The sequence below is a fragment of the Megalops cyprinoides genome, chromosome 4 (assembly GCF_013368585.1).
Source record: "Megalops cyprinoides isolate fMegCyp1 chromosome 4, fMegCyp1.pri, whole genome shotgun sequence".
NCBI classification, from domain to species: Eukaryota; Metazoa; Chordata; class Actinopteri; order Elopiformes; family Megalopidae; genus Megalops; species Megalops cyprinoides.
In genome coordinates, this window is record NC_050586.1 from 3277501 (window position 1) to 3293847 (window position 16347).

Consider the following 16347-nt stretch of genomic DNA (forward strand, 5'->3'; position numbering starts at 1 on the left):
GCAGAGCTACAAAGTTTGGCGGGGTTTATTTTTAGATTTCTGCAGTCACAGCTGAGGTCACCGTGGTTACAATGAACAGCCGGCCCTAAGTATGTGAAGCACAGTGTGTGTGAGGGTTCAGTGGGCCACCGTGCTGGAGTTAAGAAGTCTGAACCACTTCTGAATCCTCGAGGAGATAATAGCAGTCCAGCTCAGCGACGGCTGTCTCAGTCTTTTGCTCCCAGTGAAAGTGGAGCAGAACCTCGCATTGTTAAAATAAGAAGCTGGTGCATTCTTGTGTGTGGTATGTGCGATTCAGTGGAACCACAGACATGCCAGCTGCAGTCACAGAAGCACACGATAGTACCCAGGGAAACCAGTGATCTGGCAAAGCTCTTAGGCTCTGGTTTTAGTATCGAGAGCCAGGTTTTTTAAGTACTCTCTTCAGTTAGTCGATTGTAATATTGAGAGTGGGCTGCTTTTAGTGTTGAGATCCGGTTGTTTGCAGCGTTTGGTTGAGTTGGCTGTTTCATTCTGGATGGACTCAGGCCTGCCTGTTGCCGGCTCATCACACCAGAACGCTGCCATGTTTCCCTCAAAGTTGCCTTTGTTACTAAGGGTGGGGTTTTCCAGAAAGAAATATAGCACATTTATCTGCGTTTTTCCTACATTTCTGAGCACTTTAGTGTGAGAAACACTACGTGTCCCTTTGGAAGGCAATCATGTGACATTTACTGCAAAAAAGGAGACTTCTGAGTACAGGGCAAAGTGAAAATTAGCTAGGATACAATGGCGAGCATTCAATTTGTGTAAATTATTAAAGAGTCCGTTTCGAGGGAGGCGCTGTTCAATGGTTATAATTCAGAACTGGGAATGTGCTGGCGTTGAACGAGAAGGGAATAGTTATCTCTTAATTCATCTGTTTATTTAATGGCTGCTCAAAGGACCGCATATATATTCCCCATCTGATCCCTGCTGGCTGATTTGGGCTCCTAATGGTACTATGTTAGTAGCAAGTGTAGTGTAATATAAGCATAATAATGTGTGTGAGAATGCCTCTCTCTGCTAGACTGTTAAATCATAACATTCCAAAAGTGACAGTTGGCCAAACTCACTAGTGTATCTAAACAGTAACATGGTATAAACGTCAGTTAGTGAAACGGACGAGCCTAGTGTTTGAGATCTGAGTTAAGGAGCTAGATTAATAAAGGACTGTTTCATAAATGGCTAATTGTAAAATGACCTCTGCGAATCGTTTTAGGTTATAAAAACACATGGAGGCTGAGCTCCTAAGGCAAATTAAAATCAGATGTCTCCAGCTGGGTGTAACTCCGACCTCCACCCCCTCACCCCCCATCCCGCCTCAGCCTTCTGCCCCCCCCCCAGCTGTGCACCGTGAGAGGGGGTGAGGTGTAAGTTTAAGCCCTGCTACAGAGTATGTGAGGTCCTCTCTTTAATCTCTCACCCCAGTCAGGGGATAGAGGGTGCTGTGTCTTTAGGAGGTGGCTATCAGGGCCTGATCTTGGAGAGGACACTGTATGAGCTCAGAGCACAGTCTCATTGGATGTGTTTATTGAACTGGTCAGGAAACATTACTGAGACAGCTGTGCAGTTCAGGCGTAAATGCTGTGGAGCCAGCGGTCTATGGAATCCTGTGTTAACCACAGTGGTCTCTGTGCTGGTCTGTTCACAGGTCGGTTTGTACTCTGACCCTCCGAAGCCCAGTCACCCTGTCCACTCAGGCACACTCCACGTGGGTTCAAAGGTCGTGACCCTGACCTTTCCCCAGGCCCAGAGAGCAGAACTGGACCCCGGCGCTGTTTCCCACCTGTCAGTAACACCTGATCCAGGTACTGACAGACATCCTGGCTGTCTGTGATATGTGTGATTAAACTGCTCTATATTTTAAGAATAAATTTGAAGATTTTCCTCATTTCAGTCCCCTGACTGCTGTTTGTATCTCTTTTCACAGTCATAAGAGTTCCAGATTTACCATAAAGGCATACTTTATATATTTATCTTTCCTTTTTTTCTAAAAACAGGAGAGAAGGGGGCCTCCCCTGGCTTTCCCTCAGCTGCGGCCTCCTCCTCTCCCTGCAGCCTGGGCCCTGGGTTTGGAGAGCGGCTGACTCAGGCTCTCTCCACTCAGGCTGAGAGGTTCCAGATGCAGGTGGGTGTTTTTCACACTGCCTTCCTTCTCTTTATAAAGGAAACAACAGTGAAGTCCTAGCTAGAAAACCTTTAAAGCGGCTTTCTACATGGACCATGCAGTGGTGAACAGTTTTGAAATGCTGATAATTGAGAAGTGTACATAATCTCATCCTCCTCTCTCTCATCACCTTTCCGCTTCATCTCCAGGTTGAGTCCTGTGAAGAGCTTCTGAGACGTGGGAAGCTCAAACCCTGCGAGCAGCTGAAGGTACTGAAACTCTAGGATCTCAGCAGATGGATGTGTTTCTTTCCCAAGTGGAGTAACTAGTGTAAGAAAGATGTCCAGTATGTTCCCCACCCAGTCCTCTGTGTTGTGGTCAAGTGCCTACCTTGGGAATCAGTGCACAGCAATGATGCACTGAAACTCCATGTGCTTCCCGGGTGACCTCTGATCAGTCACTGGATGTCTGACCCAGGTCATGTTAGACTGGTCCCAGGTCAGTCTGTTCTCCTTTTGTTCTCCCGCAGGCCCTGTCCCGCCTGGTCCAGGGTCAGGACTCTTTGGAGAGGGGTTACCTCGGGGCACGCGAGAAGCACAGACTGCTGCAGCTGCAGGGGAGAGATGTGGGGCCCTTCGATCCAGACAGGTGAGGCCCTGGGGCCCAGACCAGTGAAACTGAGAGGATGTCCATCAACTGTAGGCGCTGGTACCCCTCACTGACGAATAGCATGGGAACAAAGACCAGGGTCTTATACAGAGTCTCCCCGCTGTTTGTAAATACACTTGATCTCTCTCTCTCTCTCTCCTCCTCGTCTTATTGTGTTACTGTCCTCTCTCTCGTTTCCTTCCTCTCCTCCTTCCGGGTAGCACCGGGCTCGTTGCTCTGTCTTTCTTGATGCTCTCCCTCCTCTGTAAGTTCCCTCTGAGTGTGAAGTGAGCTGAAATGCTGTCGGGACCGCGTCAGAGTTTGTCAGTGCGTTGATGTGAGGGTGTGCTGTTGCGCCAGGGAGCTGGAGGGGGAGATTTTCCGATCCGGAATGCGTCTGGAGGAGCTGAAGGAGCACGTTCAGCAGGCAGCGCCGGTCCAAGCTGATTCTGTGGCCCCGCCCTCACCGCCACCACCTGGGCTGGACACTACCATAAGCCCCCTGAGGGCCGGCACCCCCACACCACATCCTGAGGTACTGCAGGGATACACTGAAGCCTTAGTTACTGTAAGGCAGGGTTCCTCTGGTGATGCGCAGTGAATCATGTTATGTGAAAGGGATGCATTTTCTTACTGTGCGCTGTAGGTGGAGACGTTTCTATGGAAACACAGAGGGGTGGATGTCATTGGAAGGCAATGTGGAGACGGGTTTTGGATTGGATGCTGTTGAATGACCTGGTCTGTCAGAGCTTACACCTCTCCTCTCACCCCTCCTCTCTGTCTCTTTCCCCCAGAACCCAGCGTTTTCAGCGGGCATGGCGGTGACTTCAGTCAGTGGAGGGAGCGAGGGAGAGGAGGAGAGAAGCGGGGAGGAAGAGCTGCCCCGCCCCCGTTGTGTGCTGCATCACAGACACCAGCACCAGGAGATTGATCTCAGCCACCTGCTGGACAGGTGAGGCTGGACAGGTGGTGCTGTAGTGGGACGGCAGTGTAGCATAGTGGTAAAGAGCAGGACTTGTAACCGCAAGGTTGCTGGTTTGATTCCCCGCTGAGGCACAGCTGTTGTACCCTTGGGCAAGGTACTAACCCAGAATTGTGTCAGTAAAAATATCCAGCTGTATAAATGGGTAACATGTAAAAAAATGTGTAAACTATGTAAGTTGATCTAGATAAGAGCATCTGCTAAATGCCAATAATGTAATGTAATGTCAGGTCTCTGAACCTGGAACCAGAATGTTGTAGGTTCATAGCCCAGTAATGGCTTTGCCATCGTACAGTTTCTTTAATTAAACCAAACAAAGTCAAATAAATCAATCCAATAAAAATGCACATGTATGATTGGGCAAAATGTATGGTAAAACCAAAGCTGTGTAAATCACTTTGGAATAGGGCATGTGCTGTGAAAATAGGGCACGGCAGGGTTACATGGGTAATTTCAGTCACTCAGGGTGTGATTCTCTGTGATTCTCTCTGCCCTCCTCCAGCGGTCTGAATTTAGGGGAGGTGCCGCATCTGCTGGACTTTGGTCAGGGAGAGGGGTTCCCAACCTCTGCTGCAGCACACGCCTTGTCCCCTCAGGATTATGGGATACCTATGGAGCCCAGGAGGACTGAAAGAGATGGGAGGACTGTGGCCCAGCTGTGAGTCTTTAGAATGTTTCCTTAAAAGCAGTGTGCTCAGTTTCTCACGCTACACCCAGATATTTCCTCGTTGATGACAGTCACTGCCAAGAAAGAGCTGCTAAGCATTTTTCATTGGCCGGGGCTCATCTGCAAGCTTTGTGTCCTCTAGTGCCTCTAGTGGAAAAACATTGCCACTACATTAGCAGCTGTCATAGAATGTTACTGTTTCTCAGGCTTCTTCGAGTGTCAGAAAAATATATATAACATTCCAAAATACAGTAATAATGACGATGTTGATGATGTTAGTAGTAGTAATAGTACTTAAACTGTGCCTCTGTACCTATTCAAAGCACTGTACAGAAGTAAAAATAAAATATACGGATAAGATATAGTTCAAAACAAAATATAAGACAGAAGATATGGAATTTACATTTACATTTACGTTTATTTATTTAGCAGACGCTTTTTATCCAAAGCGACTTACATAGGTTACAGTTCTTTACAATGTTATCCATTTATACAGCTGTATATTTACTGAGGCAATTGTGGGTTAAGCACCTTGCCCAAGGGTACAACAGCAGTGTCCCAGCGGGGATCGAACCGGCAACCTTTCGGTTACGAATTAACATGAAGCTCATGAAACAGATGGGTGTGGGGAGACTTTTAGCAGTGTACCCTACAGAATTACAGGAAGGAAAAAAGAGAAATCATGGCACGGGGACCTTAAATGTGGAGCGTTCACACAGATGGAGCAGGGCTCAGCTGGACTTAATGTCAGAAGGGCTTTGTCATTGGGCTGCAGGAACATTTCTAAGCCTGTGTTTCTCTGTTTCAGGCCACCAGGGGGAGCTAAAGAGGCATTTTTGGCTTCACCTCCTGGACACACAGGCCTCCACCATCATCAGCCCCTCCCCCGTTCCCCTGCGTTTCCACGGCAACAGGGTCAGGAGCTGAAGGGGGTCGCAGTGAAGTCTCCCAGCAGCAGCATGGCAAGCGTGGGAGAGAGCGCTCCCTCCGAGGGTCGAGCGTCCCATCTGCAGAACGCGTTCAGGACAGCGCCCCTTCAGGTCACTGCTGGTTCTGCACTGTCCTCTCACTACCTCTGCTGCTGGGTGGAGAAGGGTTTATCCCGTTTACATTAAAATAATTATGGTTTTAATTTAAACCTGATGAAACAATTGCCTATGACATGAAGAACAAAGAGTTAGATTATAGGGCTCTGGCAACAACTGCTTTGCCCTTTACTGTGTGCTGCTGTAATTGACTGTCAGTGTTGTGATGGTGATTGTATTGTTCAGCACTATCTCACTGTCAGAACTTCAGCAGATTATAAATTGAACTGTAAGTCACAGCATGTTAAGTGAGGACACCGAGGGTCATCATCATTTATAATGTCTGTGACACGTTGCAGGATGGAATCTTGTCTCCTGAAACAGACAGCGGCTTTGTGGGCTCAGAGAGCAGTCACCTCACTGTTGCAGCGCATGGTCCTGTCCAGCAGAGGGCGAGAGCGAGGTAGGGCTCAGTGCACACACACACAACCACGTGTGTCACCACAGATATCCTGTATATTTACCAGACCGTCAGGTCTGTGTGCCTGAAAAGTTCTCTCTGTACATGTTCTGATTTGTTGGCTCATAATGAATATTCCTGCATGGGGTGTGGTTTGAAATGGGGCATCCCTAGCTAGAAGGCAGAAAGAACTGGAACCTCCTGCTACCAACCAGAACCTCCCAGATAAGGAATTCTCCTGGTGTCTCCTGCTTGGCCTTATCTGGTCAGGTTATAGAGTATCTGTGGTATCGGCACAGGGTGGCGGCATGCTCCTGGTGAATGAGTTATTTCCTGTGAGCTAACCTCGGGTGTCTCTGGGAGGAATTTATCGCTTGATTAAGGCTGTGTGCTGCTGGCATTTTCAAACATCAGTCATCTCCCTCAGGGCCCCGCCCTGAGCGTAATATTTCACCGCGTGACTAAAGACTGTTGTGTTTCATTTGCTTTGATGTATTCACTGTACAGGCCTGGCATAAAGACAGGCCCTGCTGCCAAACAAGATCTCCTCGGCTGCCTCAGTCTGATGGGGTATAGTCTGTAGCCAATGCAGTCATCCAGGGCTGTCCAACAAGGGGTTAATACGTATTTAGTTTCACTTTATGTACATTATGTATACTGTACATTATGTATGCACAGTTTATACAGAACTCTATTATTATTACATTACAAATAGCACAGATTAATGATACATAAATAACCTAGAACAATTTGTTGTATAAAGTAAAAGAACCAATGTAAGAGTATGTCAGAGCTGTTCGTTAATTTCTTTTTTCTCTGGTGCACTCGCAGTAGAAGGTACAGTATAAACACACCTATCTTTTATCTGTATGTAGGAAACGTTGTACTACAGGATACAGACTTGATTAAGTTCTGCACACTGTAATCTGTGTGTTCCCCCCTCCTCAGTGATTCTGCTGCTCTGGAAGAAGGAGGAGGGACGAGGCCGCCAATCTCTGTTCAGCCCCGCCCAAGCTCCACCCTTCAGGGACACACCTTGCAGGACAGCTCCAGGGTTGCCCGGGGCAACGCCGGGGGTCCGCGGTTAGGAGGGAGGGGCGGGCGTCCCCCACGCAGCCCATCTGCCGCCAGCTCCCCCCGCCAGTGGCCCAGCAGTGTGAGCAGCGAGTGTGACCCAGAGAGCGACCGCAGTGAGTCCTGACACATGCCGTGCCTGGAGGCCCTGTCTTTCATCCTCCCCTCTTTTAAACTGCCCCTCTTCCCTCCTCTTTTAAACTGCCCCTCTTCCCTCCTCTTTTAAGCCTCTTCTGTTCACTCTCCTCTTCTTGACTTTCTGTATTTTCTCTCCTCTTTTTAACCTCCCCTGTCCTCTCTTCCTCTCCTTTTTCTCCGCAGCTCACGGTGTGTCTGAGGGAGAAGAAGTTTGCCATGGTGTCCGTCACACCCAAACAGCCAATCAGCAGCTACGCCATCAGAGGAGCCCCTCCCCCACTGTCTTACATCACTATAGCGACCCTGTCAGAGTCCGTGGCTCAGAACAGCCAACTGGTCGACAGTGAGTCTTTCCCAGCTGCCCAAGAGACAGGCAAACAAATAAGAGGAGGCAAACCCTGCCTGAGTTTGCAGCCAGAATCCAGAGTCCAGACTTTCTCTGTAATGTGAATCTCACAGGCCACACAGTGCTGCTCAAACATTCATCCCAGTCAGGCAGTCAGGTTTTACTTACTCTCGCAGAGCTTGACCAGGAGCAGACACAGAGGACCACCCTGTGAATATGTCAGTAAAGTAATGCCAATGCATAACAGAAACCCAGCACAATGGGCAGAAAGAATTCTGGCCTTTGGGGGTTTCATGGTTATGAGATCCTAATTCTTAGAGAGCCGTTATCTCTCTCTCTCTCTCTGCCCTGTGAGCACATGGCTTCTCTGAGACGCCCTCAGAGAATGGCTGCCTCTGTCCCTCAGTGTCCTGCTGTGTCCTGCTGTGTCACATGCACGCCGTTCCCTCTGCCACCGTGACGTTCTCACCGCCCGGAGCCACGTGGGCGTGGCTGATAACGCCATTCGCTGCGCCGCTGTTCGTCACCGACGCCATGGCAGCGCTATCTGCTGCCGTCACCGAGGCAGGCGGCCTCGTGAACGGCGTGACCTTTCCAGGGTCAGCACTCTGTGGCCAGCGCTCCGTTTCCAAAACAGAGCCCTGGAAACCGGCGCCGTGCTGGAGAGAAGAGAGAGAGGGAGAGAGAGAGAGAGAGGGAGGGAGAGAGGGGGTGAGAGAGAGGGAAAAGGAGAGAGATAGAGAGAAGGGGGGCAAAGAGGGAGAGAGCAGAGGGGGGAGAGATAAAGAAAGGAGAGAAGAGAGAGAGAGGGGGAGAGAGCAGAGGGGGAGAGCGAAGGAGAGAGCAGAGAGGGAGAGAGAGAGGGAGGGAGACAGAGAGAGAGGAAAAGAAAGTGAAAGAGAGGGAGAGAGTGGATGAGAGAGAGAGAAAGAGACAGAGAGAGAAGGAGAGAGCAGAGAGTGAGAGAGCGAAAGAAGGAGAGAGGGGGTGAGAGAGAGGGAGAAGGAGAGAGAGAGAAGGGGGGCAAAGAGGGAGAGAGAAAAAAAGGAGAGAGGAGAGAGAGGGGGAGTAGTCACTGAGATTCCAGTCACTGATTGATCTGCACTTGGGGAAATAAGGACAGATTTTGTGTCTTGGAGTGGAAGAAGGGGGGACCTCAGGGCCTTGTGGGAAGGTGGTAGAGAACACATTACAGATGCATCGGTGGCTCTGACCCGCAGCATGACTGAGGCAGACCTGTCCTCTGTGTCACGCTGTAGTGATAAAGTCACGTAAGTCAGAGGACTTTGGCTGTGGGGATTCAGAGCCCCTCGGACCTGGGAGGCTGCACTGGTTATACGCTTGATAAAGGAATTGCCCAAGGAAATGTGCTTTTTTTTGTATGTTTTTTGTTTTTATTTTATTACTTCAGTTTAATATTATTTTCATTCTGTTCCACATAGTGCAGATTAAAGACTTGTAATCAATGTATTATTTGGGTGGGGCCTGGATTTGCTTACCTGAGTGTGAATGACTTATGCATAGTTTTGGTTAGTTGTTATGATAATGTGCAAAATGAGCATCCCGTTTGTCTGTGTGTCATCAGTCAGGCCCTCCGGTCCCTGCAGACTGAAGTGAGTAGGTTGAGGGAGCAGCTGGAGGGCAGTCTGCGGAGGACTGGGCATTCACTCTCCACTACAGTGCCCCCTGCAGGCTTGGGGGACCCGCTGCAATCCCAGCACAGCGCTCCATACTCCAGGTGAAAGTTCCATACCTCCTTTTTCCTCTACCAGTCTAACCTGATAAGAGAAGCATGCCTTTGCTGTATCCAAATCTGTATTCTCATCTAAAGTATTCTGGCTGTGTTTGTGTTAGCATTAAGCTCTTAGCATTAAACTCAGTCTGTTACATTTTATATCTTGCTTAACCTTCACTGTGGGAATATAATGTTAAAAATGCTGTTATAAGTTATACCCTGTGTATTTTGAAGTATTTGACTGATTTGTATTTGCATTGTAAGTTAAGAACTTTGGGAAAGTAGGCCTCCTCTGTGCCTGACAGATATTTCCCATATCGGTGACTCAGTTCCCGCAGTGCTGTTTGACTCACTGGCTGTCAGAGGAGTGTGACTCTCTCTGTCTTTCTCAGGATTACTCAGCACCAGGCCGGTAATGAGAGAGCGGAGGAGGAAGAGGAGGAAGATGGAGAGACAGAGCAAAGAGAGAGGAATGCAGAAGCTCCCAGGCCGACCCCTCGGAGGAGACCCTCTGTCCCTCGATTGAAGCCTGAGCTGGATATCAGTAGGTGTCCTGGAGCTCCAGTGCCACCTGGAGGCTGGTTGTCACCAACCACATACCTGTCACCATGAGCTGCACAGTGGTGTGTGATACGGATGTCCTCGTGCTGACATGCTGTTGATTGTGGGGTTTCTGAATCTTGCATTTTGCAGCTAGCGATTCTGAGCATGTCCAGTTCACCTCCAAGCCACACGTCGCTAGGGGTATCCCAGAATCCTCAGCAACCCAGAGGGGGAGGAGGAGGGCCAGAACAGAAGCTGTAAAGCACAGAGGGCCCTACACAGGTAAGCGGAGAGCTGGAAGTGTAGCTGACTCCTCTGGGAGCTGTGGGCTTCACAGACCACATGTCTGCTGCGGTAGAATACAGTGAGTGTGTGTGTGCGTGTGTGTGTGTGCGTGTGTGTGTGTTCAGTGTGTGCCTGCATGCATGTAGTGTAACATTAGATCAACATTACACGGTTGTGTGACGTTTAACCCGCAGGTCAGCAGTGGAGCTTCACAGCATCTGGAGGCCGTGAGGACGTTGATCAGAGGGAGGGGCGTAGCTTCCTGCATCCACATGGCGCGTCACACAGCACTGTGGAGCCGCCCGGCGGTGAGTACGGCCACGCTTTCAGCCGCCGTGGGGCGCTGTTTCATCCTCTCAGTCTTTATTCTTACTCTCCTTCCTTTCTACTCTCAGGGAAGGGCAGAGCAGGGGGCGTGTCCGCCACCCACCCCCGCTCTGGTCGCCGCCCACGAGCCCAGGGTTCGAGGCTCGGCAGAGACAGAACGAGGCCAGGTAGGGTGCTCAGCAGCTCAGGTTCTGTCTGTTACACCTGTGTTTCCTAAGATAAAGAGCTGTACGACTGTGTAAAATTGTCTGTGAGCTCCTGTTCTCACTTTATCAACAATCTGGGTTAAAAATGGCTTCATATCTGTGTCTTTGTTTGTATTTTACATTAAAAATAAAGGAAATAATGGCCATTCAACAGAAAGAAGCTCTGGCTCAACCCCAAGAAGTACCGAGCCAATAGGCTCTCCCCACAGGGGTGTGTTCGTGGCAGCCCCGCCCCCTCCTGTTCCAGGCAGCGTACCATTGGTGCAGTGTGTTCCAGTCTGTCCGTCAGTGCTGTGAGTACCACCTCCTGCCAAACGTGTCCATTTACCTCCTCCATGCACTCGTTCACATTCCAGGTAAATAAGCAGGATCTACGCTTTGTTTAATCAGTCTGTATATGCAGACAAACATCATTAGGATTAGTGTGTCTAAGGAGCCTGTAAGCATTGTAATCCTCATTAAGGTCACCCTTGCGTCTCCCTCCTGCAGATATTACTCCACCCCCGCCCCTGTCTCCATGGTCGCACCTCCTTATCCTCAGCCCTTCTACCTGTCATTGGGTGGTGGGGCAGGAGGAGGCGGGGCGTCGCGGTTTGACCCCGCCCCCTCAGCGGAGCAGTCCCTGAGCAGGTCTCTGAGCCGCGCCATCGAAGCCGCCCGCTGCATGAGGGTAGCGTCCCAGCGCATGGCCCGCTCGCTCTCCACCAGCCTCCTCCACCAGGGGGCGCCGTCTCAGACCTGCCTGCACTGAGAGAGCTGGACAGCAGGGGGCACCAACACTGACCCTCGGCTCCACCTCCTCAATCTCAGGGGTCACCTCTGCATGAGGCTTTTTTGTGCGTTTTTCACCATCTGTTGTTCGTGATCACATATCCCTTCGATTACAGGTGTTGCCAAATGTGTTATTTATTTTTTAAATGTGTTTGTGTTTCAGTGTTCTTCACCAAATCACATTGCTTCCACTCAGCCATCCTGTGTGGCCTGCCCTGATTGAGCTGCTGCTGTTAATAGCAATGCCGAATCAATAGTATTGATCCCAGCCATCTCCGTCCTGGTTCACCGGGAGTTTCCTTCTTGCTGTTCTCGCCGTTGTTACTCAGCACAGAAAAATGGAATCCAGTTCTCTCTGTTCTCTCCGGTTCTCACCTTTGCGTCCGCGTTGACTTTGCTCAGATCTCTGACAGCTTCGTGTGCATCTCTCGGGGGCTTTGTGCAGACAGCCTGCCAGCTCTCCCATCACCTTCGTCAGATCTCCCTCAGCTTTGTTTGAGTTTCCGGTGTTTTTCTCCCAGGTGAGGGAGCGATGCCTTTCCTCAGCAGGGCTCCCTGGCCCAGTTTCACAGAAAGTGGGATCACTTTTGAGGAAACTCTCACACCAGTTAAATTAAACCAAGAAAATAAGTTGTTTTTTGCTTTTTTGTCCTGTGTATGTTGCATTGATAACTCATTATACGCTATCAGGTATATTTAGGCTAAAATAGTGGCAGCTGTGAATTATTGTTGGCAGCATAGAAATGCTGCTTTTCATAAAATGGTTAGATTTTTCTAAATTAATTTTTATACCTTTGAAAAGGGTTAAGAGAGCTTTGTTCCTGCTGTAAAGTAATTCCTAAAAATGATGATGGTCATCATGCGCTTGTGTAATACATGATTACAAAGTAACAGTAATCATTAACACATGTTAAAACCCCCCTTTTCACTCGCAGTATTCAAAAATGAGATACAGAGGCTACAAAGTACCTGTGAGATGCTTTCATTTTTTAACATTCATTGACTTAATTTATTCATTTGCTTTGTGTAGTAAGTCTTTTGTAGTACAGTGTAACAGACTTTTGTGTTTGTAAAAACCCTTTGTGGCCTCTGGGATGTGTGTCCTTAGTCACATTCCCGTGCATCTCTGGTCATTTTATCTCTGTTATGTAATAACCTGTTCTTTGATGCAGCTTCACTTGGGAAGCCATGTCCCAAAGCAGAATGTGAAAAGTATTTTTTTGAATGGAGGCAGTTACTAAGATATTTTTGTATTGATCTGAAGCAGTAATAGTTTTATATGTTTCTTTTATACATTAATGTAAAAATGTAAATAATCTGACCATTTTATACAGAATAAATATTTCGGCAAGTTTACAGTGAGCTGTTTTTCTGTGCTGGTATTTAATATGAATGTGAATGATATTAGAAATGTCAGCTTGAATAAACATCTCTGCTGTTTTGTTGCCCCATCTACCGTCATCTACGATGGCATCGTTGTAGTGTTGCTCTGGTAGAAAGTGGTGTGTCTCTCAGAAGCTCACTGTCTAAAAATGGGCGCGCTGTTGTGACCATGCCCAGCCTTCAGCCACGCCCCTTCATCGATGTTCATAAAGGATCAGGAAGTCAGAACACGTTTAGCTGCAACAGTAGCAGACACAGAATTCTCCAGTGTTGAGCCCACTGTAACGGAATATCTGCAAAGACAGAATATCTGTGGCACCGCTGAGGCCTGCTGAACCATCCAGCCCAGGTGAACATCCCTGGTCCTCAGGGTCTAACGGGTCCGTATTCAGGCCAGTACTGGAACAGAACCAGCAAGATCAAAGGTGTGTGTGTTTTAAATGTAAGAATGCTCTGATCTCATCCACTTTAAATGGAAGCCAATTTATTAGACAGCTGTAGTCACACGAATGCATAATACAGCGTTATGTAGTTTGTGCTTAAAACATATCATACACAAAATCCCAATAAGTTAAAACGGGGTCAAGACAGATCGGGTTTATTAACATTTTTGCTCTGATAAATAACTTTGATAGAAATCAGACAGTGATTGCTAGGATACGACAACAAAAAAAAAAGAAAAAAACAGTGACTAGTGTTTGTATCACAGGAAGCGAGAGGTGCGATATGCAGTTTGCCTTTGAAAGGGGAGAAACCGAAGGGAAGAATGATGATGTTAAAATGGGGGGGGGGGGGCAGAACAGCTCTACAGAACTGAGTTATGATTTTCGCCAAGCCTTTTTTTTTCACCAGCGGAATTTTACTCTGCACCAGGTGAGAAACGCTCAATAAAATCTAGAGTATTATATTTTTTTAATGATTTTTTTTTTCTTTGTTTAACCACTATTAACTACAGCTACAACATCACAAACACAGTGGTCTGATATTGGCATATCCAAAAGAGGAGGGTACTAATTCACACTTAAGAGCTACCACGGGAGACAGAGAGACACTGAAAACATGGCATACACACAGCACATACATGTCCGTGCACAGGAGGGCCAGTGTCAACACAACCAATGATAAGACTTCATTTTACAAAACAAATACTGAGATACGACTGGTCCTTTCACACAACGTTTTTTTTTTCAGATGCTGCCAGCGGTGACCTTTCTGATGCTAAAACGGGTATTCTTCTGCAGAGCCTTCACTCGAAAGGCCAAAATCAGATGGCTTTCCCCACACAAAGCAACTCTGTAAGCTGCGTTCCAGTATCAGAGCTCGCCTCTACACCAGATACTGTCATTCCTTTCACTTGGTCTTGGTCCCTTTTTAATATCAGAAACGATTGGATTCGCATGTATGTCCAGTTTAGGAGTTCTCAACCTTACCTGGCAGGCTGTGCTATCAGGTGACACACACACACGCACACACACACACACACACACAGATGCATGCTGATCTCTGACTGAAAGCGTGATAAAAGCCGCGTTACAGGAAGCACATTCGACCACCTCTCCAGTCCACTAATCTATCATAACTGCTAGTACTTTTCCAGGGCGCTACATAAGACAGGATGTCCAAAGATGGTGGATCATTTTATGTTTTGTTGACTCACGAGACTTCCTGTGTGGTCACCATTAACACACCCCCTCCTCTGTCAACTAACAATAAAATCATTTACACCATTTAAAAAAAAAAACAAAAACAAAACAGAACAAAAAGCCTTCACACTTTCCAGCAGGTTTTCATAAAGCATACAGTTACATTTGGTACTTACATTTTTTTCCAATGGCCCTCTTCAATGACATTTAAGTACTCTAACATACTGTGCATCCATTGTAAAACAAGACTAACGTTGCAATATATATATATAATATCTTTTTTTGTACATGTTTTTTTTCCTCAAATTATTTTCATTGATTTACCTCTTCTTTCAAGCAATATGCATACACATTTAAAACAGGAGATGGGGTGACTGATGGAGAAAAGGAAAGGAGGGATGGAGGTGGGGAGGTGGGGAGGTGGAGAGGAGCTTAGGAAGGGAGGATGGGGGCCATTTTTATTCCACGGGCTCCTCCTCTGGTTTATTCATGTCCTTGAGGGCGTTGAGAAGGCGGGTGGGGGTGAAGACGTGGGTTGAACCTGTGTTGTGGACGGCCGAGCGAGAGAGAGAGCGAGAGAGAGAGAGATAGGCACATGAGTTAGCACTTTCCTGTAACACCAGGGCATCGAAAATGTGTTTTCAGCTGTTCTATTATTAGCAGATAGTTGAGAGTAAAATAATGAGGAGGAATACACAAAATATAAAGAACAAGGTGGGAAAATATAAAAATCCCATATCATTCTCATATTCTGTATAAATAGCCTGTGAGAACAACGGATGCATAGCTGAACATGTATCCACTCGGCTCAGAGTGACTTCACTGACGTTTCAAAACCTTAAAAGATACAGTATTCAGTACAATGCACATTCTCCCATTGGAGGCTACAGACTAGGCACAACACAACAGCCCACTCCAGTGACATCATAAAAATCAGTCTCCACACATGGGCTTATGACATCATGTGAGAGTGATGTTACTCTGCTGTGACATCACACCATTGGCTGTGGCTCTTCACAGTGACATCATAGTTAAACCAAATCTTAGCCTGGGTGTGGCAATGGAGCTGTGACCTCAGAGGTGAGGGGTCATGTTGACCCTGGACCGTTTACAGGTAATGCAAACGTCAGTCCAAAGCAGTACCAAACAGGGGAGGAACACAATGGATGGGCAAACAAAAATCTGATTTTTACGAATGGACATCAGACCAAAAACACAAAACACAAAGACAATTCAGGACACATTTGGGGGTCTTACAAGTTTCCTAAAGCTGAAGACACATTTCTTGCACAGTACATAACTTGAGATGAAAGCAAACATTTGACCCACCAGAGCATCATAAGAACACAGGCCTTGTAATACAGTCAATCCCTGGCAAGTCTAGAGGCATTTAGGGTCATGACAGCCAGAACCAGGCACTGAAGTTCCTATGAGTAGGGGTGTCAAACTTTTGATGGGTTCAGCTTTCAACCCTTTGCATTTTCTAACCCTTTTTCTGTGACAAAGCTGCAGGTTTCTGTTCTTTCTCTGTTTTGTTTATATGCTATTTAGTAACTGCACTGTAAACACCCAATACAAATAAACTAAATTAAAGCTAACTCATAAAGCAAGAAAAAAAAGCACGTTACCACTTTTCACATGTTCCTAGTACTAAATGCTGGGAAGAGGGCCAAAGAGTGGCAAGATTAAGTTTAGACTCAAATGTAGTTCACAGGTTATGTGTGTGTGCATGTGAGTGCGTATGTGTGTATTCGTGATAGAAAGAGAGAGAGAGGGAGAGAGAGAGAGAGATAGGGAGAGGGACAGAGAGAGAGAAAGAGAGAGAGAGGGAGAGAGAGAATGTGTGTTCTTGCCATCAGATCAATGTTTTGCTCATAGTGCAGAAATGTGCAGCTTTGCTGACCAATCGTGAGTAGGAACATCACACTACACATTGGTCACTCTCTGGAAAAGGACAAACCAAACAAAATGAAAATAACTTGTTTT

The 16347-nt window shown here is 47.3% G+C and overlaps 2 protein-coding genes across 4 annotated transcripts in view; one reads left to right on the forward strand and one right to left on the reverse strand.

Annotated features, from left to right (window-relative positions):
• Nucleotides 1-12691, forward strand: part of LOC118776895 (microtubule organization protein AKNA-like) — a 28472-nt gene extending 15781 nt beyond the window's left edge. For 2 of the 3 annotated variants that reach the window (XM_036527526.1, XM_036527527.1), the window contains exons 6-23: nucleotides 1673-1829; nucleotides 2022-2149; nucleotides 2338-2397; nucleotides 2658-2776; nucleotides 3137-3311; nucleotides 3571-3728; nucleotides 4261-4416; nucleotides 5234-5465; nucleotides 5810-5913; nucleotides 6859-7100; nucleotides 7306-7465; nucleotides 9054-9206; nucleotides 9596-9747; nucleotides 9897-10028; nucleotides 10226-10339; nucleotides 10427-10525; nucleotides 10698-10857; nucleotides 11054-12691. In XM_036527526.1, coding sequence (XP_036383419.1) covers nucleotides 1673-1829; nucleotides 2022-2149; nucleotides 2338-2397; nucleotides 2658-2776; nucleotides 3137-3311; nucleotides 3571-3728; nucleotides 4261-4416; nucleotides 5234-5465; nucleotides 5810-5913; nucleotides 6859-7100; nucleotides 7306-7465; nucleotides 9054-9206; nucleotides 9596-9747; nucleotides 9897-10028; nucleotides 10226-10339; nucleotides 10427-10525; nucleotides 10698-10857; nucleotides 11054-11315 — 2763 coding nt within the window. In that variant the 3' untranslated portion in view covers nucleotides 11316-12691. The remainder of the gene's footprint in view (nucleotides 1-1672; nucleotides 1830-2021; nucleotides 2150-2337; nucleotides 2398-2657; nucleotides 2777-3136; nucleotides 3312-3570; nucleotides 3729-4260; nucleotides 4417-5233; nucleotides 5466-5809; nucleotides 5914-6858; nucleotides 7101-7305; nucleotides 7466-9053; nucleotides 9207-9595; nucleotides 9748-9896; nucleotides 10029-10225; nucleotides 10340-10426; nucleotides 10526-10697; nucleotides 10858-11053) is intronic. The other variant, XM_036527528.1, reaches the window with a different exon arrangement.
• Nucleotides 12692-14745: 2054 nt separating this feature from the next.
• Nucleotides 14746-16347, reverse strand: part of stxbp1b (syntaxin binding protein 1b) — a 32502-nt gene continuing 30900 nt past the window's right edge. Inside the window, exon 19 of the mRNA XM_036527452.1 lies at nucleotides 14746-14902. Within this exon, the coding sequence (XP_036383345.1) occupies nucleotides 14820-14902 (83 nt within the window). The 3' untranslated portion in view covers nucleotides 14746-14819. The remainder of the gene's footprint in view (nucleotides 14903-16347) is intronic.